We start from the raw sequence: 14,757 nt of genomic DNA on the forward strand, positions 1-14,757 counted from the left end.
GGGGACCCGAGAAACTACAGGCCGGTGAGCTTGACCTCGGTCCCGGGAAAGATGATGGAAGCACTGATTAAGGACAGCATCTGTGAACACATAGAAAACAATGGACAGCTAAAGTCGAGTCAGCACCGCTTCTGCAAGGGTAGGTCATGCCTCACAAACTTATTGTACTTCTTTGAGGGGGTAAACAGCCAGGTGGATAAAGGGGAATCCATTGACATCATTTACCTTGACTTTCAAAAAGCCTTCGACAAGGTACCACACGAAAGACTGCTGAAAAAGCTGTGGAAACACGGATTGCAAGGGGAGGTCCAACGATGGATCAAAAACTGGTTGGTGGACAGGAAACAGAGGGTTGGAGTAAAGGGCCATTACTCAGACTGGCAATGGGTCACGAGCGGAGTTCCGCAGGGGTCAGTGCTGGGACCGCTCCTGTTCAATATATTTATTAATTACCTGGAGGCGGGAACAAATTGCGAAGTTATTAAATTTGCGGATGACACCAAACTCTACCGCAGGGTTGAAACCATGGAAGACTGCGAAGATCTGCAAAGGGACCTAACGACACTAGAAGAATGGGCCAAAAAGTGGCAAATGAACTTTAACGTAGGGAAATGCAAGGTCATGCATGTAGGGAAAAAGAATCCGATGTTCAGCTACAAAATGGGGGGATCACTGCTAGGGGTAAGTAACCTTGAAAGAGACCTGGGAGTGATGGTAGATACAACTTTGAAGGCGTCGGCACAGTGCGCCACAGCCTCAAGAAAAGCAAACAAAATGTTGGGTATCATTAAGAAGGGTATCACGACCAGGACGAAGGAGGTCATCCTGCCACTGTATCGTGCAATGGTGCGACCGCATCTAGAGTACTGTGTGCAGTACTGGTCGCCGTACCTCAAGAAGGACATGGCGGCACTTGAGGGAGTCCAGAGAAGAGCAACTAAACTGATAAGGGGTATGGAAAACCTCTCATATACTGACAGACTGAAAAAGCTGGGGCTGTTCTCCCTGGAAAAGCGGAGACTTAGAGGAGACATGATAGAAACCTTCAAGATCCTGAAGGGTATAGAAAAGGTAGACAGGGACAGATTTTTTCAGATTATGGGGAACCACAAGTACAAGGGGGCACTCGGAGAAATTAAAAGGTGACAGGTTTAGAACAAATGCCAGAAAGTTCTTTTTCACCCAGAGGGTGGTGGATACATGGAACGTGCTTCCGGAGGCTGTGATAGGCCGGAGCACGTTACAAGGCTTCAAAGAAGGTTTGGATAGGTTCCTAGAGGATAAAGGAATTGAGGGGTACAGATAGGAGTAGAGGTAGGTTATAGGGATAGTCTGGGACCACTGCTCAGGCAATGGGCCTGATGGGCCGCCGCGGGAGCGGACCGCTGGGCGAGATGGACCTCTGGTCTGCCTCAGCGGAGGCAACTTCTTATGTTCTTGCTGTTCTGCACTTTTATACATCAGGAGAAGCAATTCTTCTTCCTCCGAATATGCTCCTCAGTGTTAATTCTAAATACCGTGTTTCCTCGAAAATAAGACTGTGTCATATTAATTTGGGGCCCAAAAAATGGACTAGGGGATATTTTCACAGTAGGACTTATTTTTTTCATGTACATGATCATCTCTCCGTTCCTCTCCTTCACCCCAATTCTTCCTCTTTCCTTTCTCTCCCCCTCACCCATCCCCTTGTGCCTTCCCTCTGCAGCATCTTTCTATCCCTTCCTCCCTCCTATCCTCCTGTGCAGCAGAACCCATGCACTATGTACATCTTTCTATCCCTCCCTTCCATGCAGCAGAACTCTTAAGCAGCACCCCCGCTGCACAGTCTAACCCCCGCTGACCCTTCCATCTCTCCCTCCCATCCGACCACAAATACCTACATACCTCCCTCCAAAGAGCAATGTCGGCAGAACTCTAAACAGGCTGTTTCGCGGCATTCTCCAGCCGGAGCCTTCCATGCGCCGCGTTACAGATGACATCATTAGTGATGCAGCAGAAGGAATGCCCTGGCGGGAGAAGGCCACAAAGCAGTCTGTTTAGAGTGCTGCCGACACTGCTCTTTGTAGGTCTCACAGTCGGAGGGTCGGTGGGGTTCGGGTGGGAGGGACAGACGGCAAGATGGGAGGGTCAGTGGGGTTTCGGCTGTGCAGCGGGGTGGGTGGGTGGAAGGGCTGCTGCCGGCAAATCCAGGGACATTTAGCTTAGGCTTCCGGGAACTAGGGCTTATTTTCAGGGAAACACGGTGTATATTCTCTACTAGATTGTTATTTAATGCAAATAGAAACTTTAAATAAGCAAAGTAGGCAATATCCCCAAAATAAAATAAAATGAAAATGGGTGGCAAATGTGCCTTCAAGATACTAATAAATTCTTTAAGATGCAAACTTTTAAGCCTACTATAAAATCTTCTTGTTTGCTGATTCAAGAAAAGTAATAATAAATAAGTAGGGATAAATGAAATGACATACATTAAAAAGTTAATAATTAATGTGACCAAATCCACATTACTTAATACTTTACTAAGGGGCCCTTTTACCAAAAAGTGGATTTGGCGCGTCCTACTGCGAGTCATTCCTGCACACTAAGGCCAGTTTTATCACTGGGGTAATAGGGCCAATTTTTCTATTTTCCCTAACGGCCACAATAATTTTCCCATTAGCATGTGAGTCTGTACTGCCACCCATTATATAAGCAAGTGTTTAGTGCACAGCAGTGCAGCTGTCCTATCCAAGCAGTGCACTGATCCCAAAAGTAAAACAGGGTGCCTGACCACATCCCATATTAATTTATTTTTTACTACAGTAAACACACATTAGTAGGGTTACAATATTTTTCCCGGGAAATCCCGGACACATGACCCCGCCCCATTCTGTCTCCAGCCCCACCCCCTTCCACCCAGCCCCGCCCCAAGTCCCACCCCCCACAAAACCTCCTCTCTTCTTCCGCATTAGCTCCAGCCGCGTCTGGAGGTGCTGGAGCATACGCGGATGCATGTGACGTCATCCGCTCATGCTCAGAGGCCCTCCGGATGCAGCTGGAGCTCATCTGGGCTTTCCAAAACCCAGACAAATGCCAGGTTTTGGAAAGTCCATCAAGGAGCTCGGACAGCCCTCTAAAAAGAGGATATGTCTGGGTTTTCCCGGACAAATGGTAACCCTTTGTAAAAGGACCTCTAAATAAGTACTTAACTCTTAACTTGGCATACATAACCATGTTAATTCACTTGATTAAGTTTAGCACTTAGTATATAGCACATTAGGCACAGAGGCCCGGATTCTGTTAACGGCGCCTAAATCAACTGGCAGCTACAAAAACAGCACCTGCTGCATGTCAGTCATGTTTGGGCACCATTACCAGACCTGCAGCTACTGGCACCTAAGGAAAAACTTAGACGGCAGTAATGTAGGTCAGAGTATTTTGTTGTTTTTTTTATAAATTTTCAATCATTACATTTACATAATGAACAAAGAAAAGGACAGCCATCAAAATTTTTACCAATAATAAACAATTCAGATCAAAATTTCCTTTCATTATTGAGGAGACATATTTCATATCTAAAGAAATTAACTAAAGAAAAGATTGAATGGACTCATAGTCCAATAAAATATGGACCATAGTCCATTCACAATAATCAGGGTTTATTCATACTCATTCGTCAATCTATTAGGTAAACAGTAATCATATTGACTCTCTAGCCACTAAAAATTGTTGCAACTGTATCGGGTCCCAAAACACAAATTCAGTATCTTGCAATTTAACAAGGCATTTACAAGGAAATTTTAGATAAAAGGATGCCTCGAGAGCCATCACTCTGATTTTAAGCTTCAAAAATTATTTCTCCTTAATTGGGTGGTTCTAGACATCCGGAAAAATCCTTACCAAATCTCCACAAAATTTTGTTGATCTATTTTCAAAATACAATTTCATTAATAACATCTTATCTGTCTCACTCATGCAAGTTATCACCAGGGTGGAACGAGTCTGGATCAAATCTTGACTATCCTCTAGGAAATCCATCAAATTAATTTCAGTTGATACCAGTTGGTCCGCTCCCTGATTAGATTCAAGCTTCTTTTTCTGAGGTATATAATAGAAACTATTAATAGGAAAATTCTCCGCATTGGGCAATCCCAGTATTTCCTTAAAAAAATTTTTCAACAGTATCTCAGGTGATAACAAATGGGTCACTGGGAAATTGACTAAATGGAGATTTTTAGACCTATATAAATTTTCCATTATTTCTAATTTCAAGTGTATTGCACAAGAATCTTTAACTGCAGAGGTAGAGAGGTCAGGGTTTTAAAGACCAAAATTACCAACGCCTATGTTTTTGGTTTTTTTTAGAATCTGGCTTAGTGGCACCTAAGGTCATTTACACCCCTAACCAATTAAAGCAATCAAGTTAGGTGCAGGTAGGCGTGATCAAGATGCCTACCGCCACCTAACATATGATGCCATTTATAAAATATGGCCCATAAATCATAGTTCACGTGCAAAAAAACAGGCTAACGCACAACAGATTAAGGCATTTTGGGCCAGATTCCACAAACGGCGCCTAACCGCATCTAACTTTTAGGTGCCTGTTCGCATGGTTCTCAGTCAACCACTAGGCACCACTTATAGAATTATGTCTAGCGGTGCCTAAGCAGACTTAAGAACATAAGAATAGCCTTACTGGGTCAGATCAGTGGTCCATCAAGCCCAGTAGCTCTAACTCACGGTGGCCAATCCAGGTCACTAGTACCTGGCCTAAACCCAAGGAGTAGCAATATTCCATGCTACCAATCCAAGGCAAGCAGTGGCTTCTCCATGTCTTTCTCAATAACAGACTATGGACTTTTTCTCCAGGAAAATGCTTTCAAAGGCATTACTCTGCACCATAGAGGTAGGCACCAGTACATTTGGCCAGGTTTAACTTACCGACACCTATCTCGCACACCTAGCGATGCCTAAGTTTACCATGCTTGTTCTCCACCCCTAACCACGCTACTTTTCAGGTAGGTGTTGGAGGGCACTATGAGCGTCGTAGCTGATACTGCCACGGCTGGCGTTAAAAATTACGCTACAGTTTTGTAAAGGGGGGGTTAATTAGATTATTTTTTTAATTCAATTAACTTCAATGGTGTGGTCAATTACTAAACCATTTAAACTAATTGGCACAATTTAGATTTTGCATGGATTTTAGTTAGGCATCACTATGCATCCGCATTTAGGGCACCTTATGTAAATACCATTTATAGAATCTGGCCCTTTGTACTATCACACAGTAAACCTCACAATAATGAATTTCACAGAATTTCTGTCAAGAGGCAGGAGGTGTTGAGTGTTCCTGCATTAACTCTGAGCAGGTGCTGCACACTAATAGAAGCTTTATTACACATTGAGAATACAAATGCCTCCACTAATTGCCATATTAGATTTGTAGCTAGCTTGCAGTAAAATCCCTTGTTAAAGCCACGTTAACTGCAAATCCTAATGCACTAATGTTTGAATCCTAACGACGATGAATAACAGATCTAAAAAGAAATCGGTTTTGTGCTAGCCTGGTAAGGTCCTGTGGTAGTTAAAGGGCCCCATAATTTTCATTTAAGGCTTCTTTAGTATGCACTGAAGTTATCTAGGTACATCATCAAGAAAAGAGGAAATAGCACATAAACGTCCATTTTGCGTAGCACATTGAGGAAGGAATGGAGACACCCAGGTCAGGATGAGCACAATTCCTCTTATATTTTATAAGGTGGTCTGTCAAACGCTGATTATTTTGCAAAATTCATAAAAGAGTGTGCAAGAATGCATGTTTTATTTCATGGCAGATCCAGGATCAGTACCAATATTAATAAATAAATAAGTAAAAAGCTGAATACTGTACATCCATTACTCTGCCATTAGTACACTCCTTATTTGATAGATTGAATCCTAGTGGCAGTACTGCATGATAACCACTAGGGAACACTGATGTCATTTTGAACTCAGCTCAACATAGCTGGAACAACTGGGGACAATGCCAGCTCTCCAGTAGAATATAAGGGAAACCCTTGATAAGGTCTACTAGGATTGAGGGGGTAAGGGGATTTAAATCTGTCAGAGAGTATCCAGAAGGCATCAGGAGATAAGGGAGTGGCATTATACAGTATATATTGTTGAATGTTTGAGGGAGGTAAGGGACCTGTAATTGTGTTGAGGGGTTTCTGGCAGAGGGGAGGGGGAGGATAAGAGATCTGTCAGTCTTTCCACCTGACCTTAAAGCTGTTATTTTTGCTTGCTTCAAAGCACATTTAAAGGTCAACATGCATAGTTTTTTCTTTAGTCTTGGTTTTCCACTGTAAAATGGAAAACAGCGTCTATTATTTTGGCAATCCCCTGGAACACACTCCTGCCATTCTCCCACTCTGTCATCTCTTCATCAGGTGAGTAATATTTGCACAAACAGTGGCTTTATTAGACTGCTATTTGCATGTTGTAGTAGTGTGAGTGAGGGCAAGGCCTGTAGCCTTGAAAACACAGCCACATAGAGGTTTTAAAGGTGTAAAAAAAATAATTTATTTATGTGCAAGGAAAGGGATGATCTGTTCCCTTCACAGGTCAGGAGAAAATAAATACCGGTACATTGAGGTCTTTTTCCTCCTTATAAACAAAAAAGAACCAGAAAAACTCGCTGGGTATGGCGGTATATAAGAATAAAATTATTATTAAAATTATTATTATTATTTGGGAATGCTACATTGTATAGCTTTATTAAGACACATGGTAGGATCCATTAAGTTTCAATTGGTTCCACCCTGTATTTTTGTAAAGTAATATATATATTTTTTGTGTGGACCCTGCCTATTTTCTTTTTTGATGTATTGCACTATTCTACTCTCAGAAAGCAGCAGAAACAGTTTTTCTTTGGACTACAGTCCCATAATTATAGTACTGTCTTCCAGTGTTTAGCACAGTTGGACACAGGTTGGTTCTTAGTTCCAAAGATGCAATTTCAGCAGTTTCAAGATAAATTGGCCTACCTGAACAAAGCTTCTGCAGCTCACAGGTCTATGGCGGAGGCATAGCATAGACTTCTCCCCCATCCTCTAAGTCTCCCAGATTGATCTATGCTTAAGGTGACCATACGTCCCGTTTTGAACGGGACCATCTCGTTTTCAGACCTCCTGTCCCGTTGTCCCCACATACAGCTTCGGTATGCCAAAATGTCCCATTTTCAGGGACAGCGTCCCGAAGCTGTGCTCGGGGACAACAGGACAGGCAATCACTTCCTGTGCCTACCTACCGCGCAAAAAAAAAAAAAAAAGCCTCCCCCCTTCCTTTCCCCCGGTCCGCTGCTATCTTACCACCCTGCTGCTGCTACTGCTAAAGCCGACTGGAAATCTTCTTTCCGACGTCAATTCTGACGTCGGAGAGGACTTCTGGGCCAGCCAATCGCTGCCTGGCTTGCCCAGAATGTACTCTCCGACGTTAGAATTGATGTCGAAAAGAAGACTTTGTGTTGGCTTTAGCAGTAGCAGCAGCAGGGCGGTAAGATAGCAGCGGATCGGGGAAAGGAAGGAGGGAGGCTTTTTTTTTTTTAACGGGGCAGATAGGAAAGGGGGTAGGCAGGCAAGCAGGCTGGCTTTGGCCAGGGAGGGAGGTAGACAGGCAGGCAGGCTGGCTTCGGGGATGGGGGTGGGACAAAGTGTGGAAGGCAGTGAGAGGGACATAGGAAGGAGGCACTGGGGGCACTAAGGACATAAGAAGGAGGCACTGGGGGCACTAAGGACACAGGACAGAGGCACTGGGGGCACTAAGGACACAGGACAGAGGCACTGGGGGCACTAAGGACATGGGAAGGAGGCACTGGGGGCACTAAGGACATGGGAATGAGGCACTGGGGGCACTAAGGACACAGGACAGAGGCACTGATGGCACTAAAGACATGGGAAGGAGGCACTAGGGGCACTAAGAACATGGGAAGGAGGCACTGGGGGCACTAAGGATACAGGACAGAGGCACTGGGGGCACTAAGGACATGGAAATGAGGCACTGGGGGCACTAAGGACATGGGAAGGAAGGAGGGAGGGAATAGAAAGGGACAATTGTTGGGCCTGAGTGCAGAAAGAAAGAAATGAAAGAAAGGATACACAGACAGAAGGAAACGCAACCAGAAACTCATGAAATCACCAGACAGCAAAGGTAGAAAAAATGATTTTATTTTCAATTTAGTGATCAAAACGTGTCTGTTTTGAGAATTTATATCTGCTGTCTATATTTTGCACTATATTTGTCTATTTTTCTATAGTTACTGAGGTGACACTGCATATTTTAAAATAATTTGCCTTGACATCTTTGAAACCCTCCCCCAAATATAAATGATAATTAACATTTTCTCTGCGTATAGTGTGCTTTGTAGTTTTTTTTATTTTTTGGTTACCATTATGAATTAATAAGATATGTGTACATGAAAAATGAATGGAAGAAATTGGGGGTGGGATTGGGGCTAGGGCTAGGTGGAGTTGGGGCAGGGCTAGGATGGGATTGTGGGCGGAACTGACAATTAATAGATGTCCCCTTTTGATGAAAAAAATAAACGGTCGATGAGGGTCACGAGATCAATTAAAGATGGCGTTGGAAGCGGACACCTGAGAGGAGGCTCTGCTATTGAGCTGCGACGATCTGGCAGCGCAATTTTCCCCCTATTTTGGAATGGGGAAGAGAAAGGGCACGACCCGCATTAACCCTCGGCGGCGACAGGGACCCAGCAGCGGATGGTCCAGGCGACTTTGGCGGAGGTGTTCTCCCCCTCAGGCGAGTCGGTGCGACCTACCTTGGGAGGAAACCTGGGATTCTCAGGCGACCCTGTGCAGGGAGAAGAGACTTCTTTGAGCCCTGAACAGCAGATGGTGCCGCTTCAACCCGGAAGCGCACCGATAATGGGAGAGCTGGAGAAGTCGTTCCTTGAGATGGAGACGTCTTTTTCTGGCTTGGGAGGGAGTACAGCTCAAGCCTTGGTGGAAGAAGGCGAGTCTGGGAAAGAACATCTACCCCACACCGGATTGCAGGTGGAAGGTGCTTCAGGAGGAGTCAGCTTGCAGTTTGGAGCGTTGGAGAGACCCCCAAAGATTGATATGGAGGCACTATGGCAAGCTATATCAATGATGAATGCTAACCTTAAATTAGCTATTACTACTTTATCTACTGATTATGGAACAGTCTTTTCCAAGCTTGAGCAACAAGGGGTAGATATTGTTCAAACGAAAGAGAATTTAGGGAAACAAGAGACAAAACTCTCCAAAATTGAACAAATAAATTTTGGATTACTAAAAGAAAGAGTTTATATGGCAAGGAAAATGGAGAGTTTTGAAAATCAGCTGAGGAAGAATAATTTGAGACTTTTGAACTTTCCTAAATCTCCAGTGATTTCTCCTATGGAGATGGTTAGGAAATTATTTAGGGAAATATTGTGTATCCCTCCAGATAATTTACCTCCGATTGTAAGAGTTAATTACTTGCAGCTTAAAAGTACTGTGGAAGTCTCTACTCCTACTGAAAATCAAGGAGATAAAAAGGGGGAACTAAATTTGACAACATTCCTAGAGAGTTCACTGGATGTGGTAACTGAGAGAAGAACTCTACTAGTTACTTTAGCTTTGGAAAATGACTGTGATTATGTTATGCGTTTATATTTTCGTCATTTGAATGATCAGATTTTTGGGGCCAAAATTAGTTTATTTCCTGATATATCTCAAAAGTCCCAGAAGTGAAGAAAGGAGTTCATGGCATTAAGGCCAAGAGTCCTGGCTTTGGGAGGAATATTTCAGTTAAAATTTCCTGTAAAATGTTTTATTACTTATCAAGATAAGAATTACTTATTTTTTGAACCCAAACAGCTGCTAGAATTTATTGAATTGAGAGAAGGAAGAGCAATTGTGGCCAATAGTACTTAGCTTGCTATACCAGCAGTAGATAACACAGAGTTATGCTGCTTCTTAGTATTTTGTACTACTTTATTTGAATTATTTCCTGTTGATCTCCTTAAATATTGTGGACTAAATATCCAATAATTAGTTATTTTTCCTGATTTTATGAATTCATAAGTATGTTATATTGATCTATTCAAGTTGTATATATTTCGCTGGATGAAATTTGAAAATTGTAGAAAAATAAATAATAATAATAATAATAAAAAAAAAATGGTCACGTTATCTATGCTGGAGGATTTTTATTCAGCCTTGTCCATACCCTCCCTGCTCTGTGCCTGCTGAATCATCTCTTTCTTGCTCTGTGGCCCGCCTTTTAAGGTGGCTCTGAAACTGTGAAAGCTTGCTTTTAAAGAGGAATAGTAATTTTCAACAGACTCCCTCACACATGTGCATGCAATTTACACATGTAAATAATTCTGTAGGTTTGGTGATTTTGCTTTACCTTCACAGTGAAAATGCTAGAAACAGGTATACTCCTTGGTCCATTTGATTTCCTCTAAATTCTGCTACAGGCTGTAGGTCTGCTGTCTGCCTGCTTGAGTCACAAAACTTTAACTGGAAAGGCAGATCATTAAATAAAATGTCGATAGACTAATTAAGTAGGAACCTCTCTTCCTGATGCCTTTATTTGGTTACTTTTAGTAATAAATCCATTATTGGTTCTCTGCCTTCTCAGTCCTCCAAATGGTTGTTTGCGTGAAACCCAAAAAGTTAGCTGAATATAGACATCATCTGTCCCATTTCCAAAACAAGTTTTTTTTCTATTCATATGGAACAGGAAACTAGACATGTTTAAAGGCAGAACCCATGGACAACAGAGAAAAAGAAAGAAATATTTTTGTAGTCAAAGTAAGATTTTGTGCTGAACTGTACCTTGATTCCTACCTGCGTAAAGAATGGCTCATAGATTTCCACTCCTTTATCAGATCCCTGAAGTAATATTTCTTGGCCCCGTCTCCAGCTATATCTAACAGGAGGATTTGAATTAGCAATGCAACGGAGAAACACTGTCCTTTCATAATAAAATTGTTCTTTTGCTTCTCCTATACTCTGATGGATGGTTACAATAGGATCATCCAAATCTGCAAATGAAAAATAGGAAAAAAGAGCATTATTGTTTTCTTACATTTGCCAACCCGAAATTGCTAACCATAGAGGAAACACTCACTTTCACTTAATTTTTTATTCAGGTATTTTTAATATGACAACTTAATTAGAATCTTCATAATTGCATGGAAAGGAAGTTCAAGCATGCAGGAATGAAAAATGACTATGAAAAATGACAGCCCTTTTTCTTTCCTTTGTAAAAAAAAAATACTGTATATCATATATAAGCTGCTCGTTTGTCACTTAAGCACAAGTTCTGGAGAAAGGATTCATGATTCTGCTCCAGCAGTCTAGGTAACCTCAGACAGAGCATGTTACCAGTGGTGTAGGATACGAGGCGCCTGGGATGGTAGCACTCCTCGCCCTCTTCTCCGCCCGTACTCCTTTCCCACCCACCCCTCTGCACACCCCTTCCTCCATTCTTATTTAACTTCCCATGGCCAGGAAGTGACTTAAGTTCAGAGAGAGAGCCGAGGCCGGCGTGTGCAGCAGTTTGGAGATACTGCTTGTGCTGGCAAGGAGTTAGAGACACTGAGCAAAGGGAAGGCGCACACGTGGCAGGGATGGAGCAGGGGGTACAGAGAGAAAGAGGTGCTGTTGCCTCAACCAAGATAGAAACCACAAACAGCAGCAAAAAAAGTTCTGATGGACCTTCAAAGTAACTAACTTCTGTCTCAAGCACTGGACTACCAATCATATGCCATATAAATAATATAATTGAAAAAAGGAGGGAGTCTCAGTGTGAAGGACCAGCGAAAAGAAAAAAAAAAAAACATCTCTAGCACTCACATGCTAAGGTGAAGGTCTAATAACCTCCACCTGCACACCATCATCGAGTCCCTCCTGTGTGTACCCACCAACCAAATCAAAAATAAGGTGAAATAAGATGAAATTCAACAATGGCTCCTCCCTCTCTCCAGGCTGGCTTGTTTGTTTTATTTGCCGCTCATGGCTGAATAAGTGCTGTCCGTCCAAAGTTACAGGTTCCTGAGGAAGGGACCTAGATTCCCCGAAACCGGGCTGGATGAACCTACTCCTGAATTTTATCTGACTTGGCTTTTTACAGTGTCTCCTTGCCTTTGTTTTTCATCTACGGACCATGCCTGCAAGCTAAGTTTTCCTTTTTGATTCTGGGAGTCAGCTGGAGGGACCTTCAAAATATTTTTCTCTGTTTCAGCACTGTGAATATGTGATTTATTATTTTCACTGTTGAATTTCACCTTATTTTTGATTTGGTTGGTGGGTACACACAGGAGGGACTCGATGATGGTGTGCAGGTGGAGGTTATTAGACCTTCACCTTAGCAGGTGAGTGCTGGAGATGTTTTTCTCCTTTCGCCGGTCTTTCACACTGAGACTCCCTCCTTTTTTCAATTATATTATTTATATGGCATATGATTGGTAGTCCGGTGCTTGAGACAGAAGTTAATAACTTTGAAGGTCCATCAGACCTTTTTTTGCTGCTGTTTGTGGTTTCTATTTAGTATCGTGTGCAGCTTTTTGCTTAGTGGAGTTAGTTTTGCCTCAACCAAGATGGCACCAAGGGTGGTCCACTCCCCACCCCATCCTCCTTATGTCACTACGTTACCTCTTGGTTCCTCAGTCTAACCAATTCTTAATGAACCCTTCTTTTACTTCCTTTTGGAAGTTATCAAATAGACTTTGTATTTCAAAATTAATAATTTAGGGATCCTCTTACTAACCCCCTCTTTTACTAAGGTGCACTATGGTTTTTAGCATACACTAAATATTAGCGCATGCTAACCACGCGCTAAACACTAACGTGTGCATGTTATCTCATATATGCATTAGCATTTAGCGCACACTAAAGGCCCTTATTCTCCAAAGTGCGTCCCGATTTTAGGCAGCTGTAGGCGTCCTACAGCTGTCTAATCAGCCAATCAGGATGCACGTTAAAAAAAAAAAAGCTCCCCAGGCAGGCCGCCTATATTGAAGGCGCCTCCGGGAGCCTAGGGAGGCCCGCAAGATGCCTAAGCTCGCCTAAGGGCCTTAGGCGAACCTAGGCGGCCCCACGTGTCTCCCTAGTAGAGGAAGAGACGCTTAAAATGTAGGCCAGCAAAATGCTGGTCTACATTGTAAGTAGACGCGGCCGCTATACTTATGGCAGCAAGGGATCTCCCTCCTGCAATAAGTATAGCGGCCGCAGTTGTGGCCGCCTGTCCCATCGCCGACAGGAGGATGCCCAATCCTCTTGCTGGAACCCCCCTCCCCCCCAAACTGGTAATCGCCGACAGGTAATCGTTGATAGGATCCCCACTAATCCTAAGACCTGATTGGCCCAGGCTAGGCACCTGGGCCAATCAGGCCTTAGGATTAGTGGGGATGGGTGGACCCGCTATGCCTAAGGTCTGATTGGTCCAGGCTTCTAGAGCCTGGGCCAATCAGGCCTTAGATTTAGCGGGGATGGGCCGGGAAGGGGCGGGCCCGTCTCATTTCCACGAGGCGGGCCCGTCGGCTGGACGGCAGCAAGACCCGTCCAGCCGACCAACATGTAAAGGTTAGTTGGGGGAGGGAGGGTTTGTCGGGCTTTCCAGCAAGAGGATTGGGGGGAGGGGAGTTCCAGGGGGGTTCCGGCAGGAGGTTTGGGCATCCTCCTGTTGGCGATGGGACAGGCGGCCGCGACCGCAGCCTCTATACATATTGCAGCAGGGAGATCCCTTGCTTCCATAAGTATAGCGGCCGCGTCTAATTTAACCCGATTCTCTAACTGGCGTCTGTACCATGGACGCCGGTTACAGAATCGGGGTTTAGTGTAGGACCGATTCTGTATAGGACACTTCTCCTGGGCGTCCTATACAGAATCAGGGCCTAAATGCGCACTAAAACGCTTAGAGCACCTTAATAAAATAGGGCCTAAGTTGTGTTAGGCATTCACACCTAATGCAAATAAAAGTGGAGTACCATGGGATGTGTTCAGCTGTCCTTTGGTAACGCTGAAATTTGCACACACTAACTGTGTGCTAAAAAAGTTTTCAATTTTTTTTTTAATAACTTAAGGGTGCATGTCAGGGCTGGAGAGTGGAGGCTCCTGTGCTAACCAGTAAGTACATCTACATTACTGTACATTAATCCCCAAATTCCGTATATGGTTCCTAAAGTTATGTGCGTACATTGGTGCGTGTAGCCGATGTACACACACGATTCAATTAATTAGCCTAATAGGAACTGACAACTGGCAATTAACACCTTGTAATTGACAGTAACTATGGCTAATTAAAGTTATTAGGAATAATTAAAAGTTACACACACAACTCGGCAAGCACAATTCTATAAAATGTATGTGCCAGTTGCAGCCCAACCCAGAAGAGAATGATGTGGAGCCATGAAACTTACAAGTTATTCCACACTTTTCATGACACTTTTTGTTTCATTTCATATCACTGAAACGAAAAGTCTCGAGAAAAGTGTTGAATAGCTTGTAAGTTTTATGATTCCACACCATTCTCTTCTTGGCTAGGCTGAGAAATGTTCAGCGGATCCTCATATGCGAATTTGAAAAGAGGGGGGGGAGTGGCCAGGGATGAATCTGGAAGAGATCGGGGGCGTTCCTAAAAGTTATGCGCATGGTTATAAAATATGATCCATGCACAACTTAGGTGCAGGCATTTAGGCCTGGTTTTAGCTGGCCTAAATGGGTGCACCTTAGCAATGCGTTAGACTCAGGTGGTAAGCGCAAT

General features: G+C 43.5%; 1 protein-coding gene across 3 annotated transcripts in view; it reads right to left on the reverse strand.

The window, feature by feature from the left end:
* The window catches only part of MDGA2 (MAM domain containing glycosylphosphatidylinositol anchor 2), a 1,122,977-nt gene that overhangs the window by 392,287 nt on the left and 715,933 nt on the right, over positions 1-14,757 (reverse strand). For 2 of the 3 annotated variants that reach the window (XM_033952214.1, XM_033952216.1), the window contains exon 4: positions 10,827-11,035. In XM_033952214.1, the coding sequence (XP_033808105.1) occupies positions 10,827-11,035 (209 nt within the window). The remainder of the gene's footprint in view (positions 1-10,826; positions 11,036-14,757) is intronic. The other variant, XM_033952215.1, reaches the window with a different exon arrangement.

This window comes from Geotrypetes seraphini, chromosome 7 (genome assembly GCF_902459505.1).
Source record: "Geotrypetes seraphini chromosome 7, aGeoSer1.1, whole genome shotgun sequence".
NCBI classification, from domain to species: Eukaryota; Metazoa; Chordata; class Amphibia; order Gymnophiona; family Dermophiidae; genus Geotrypetes; species Geotrypetes seraphini.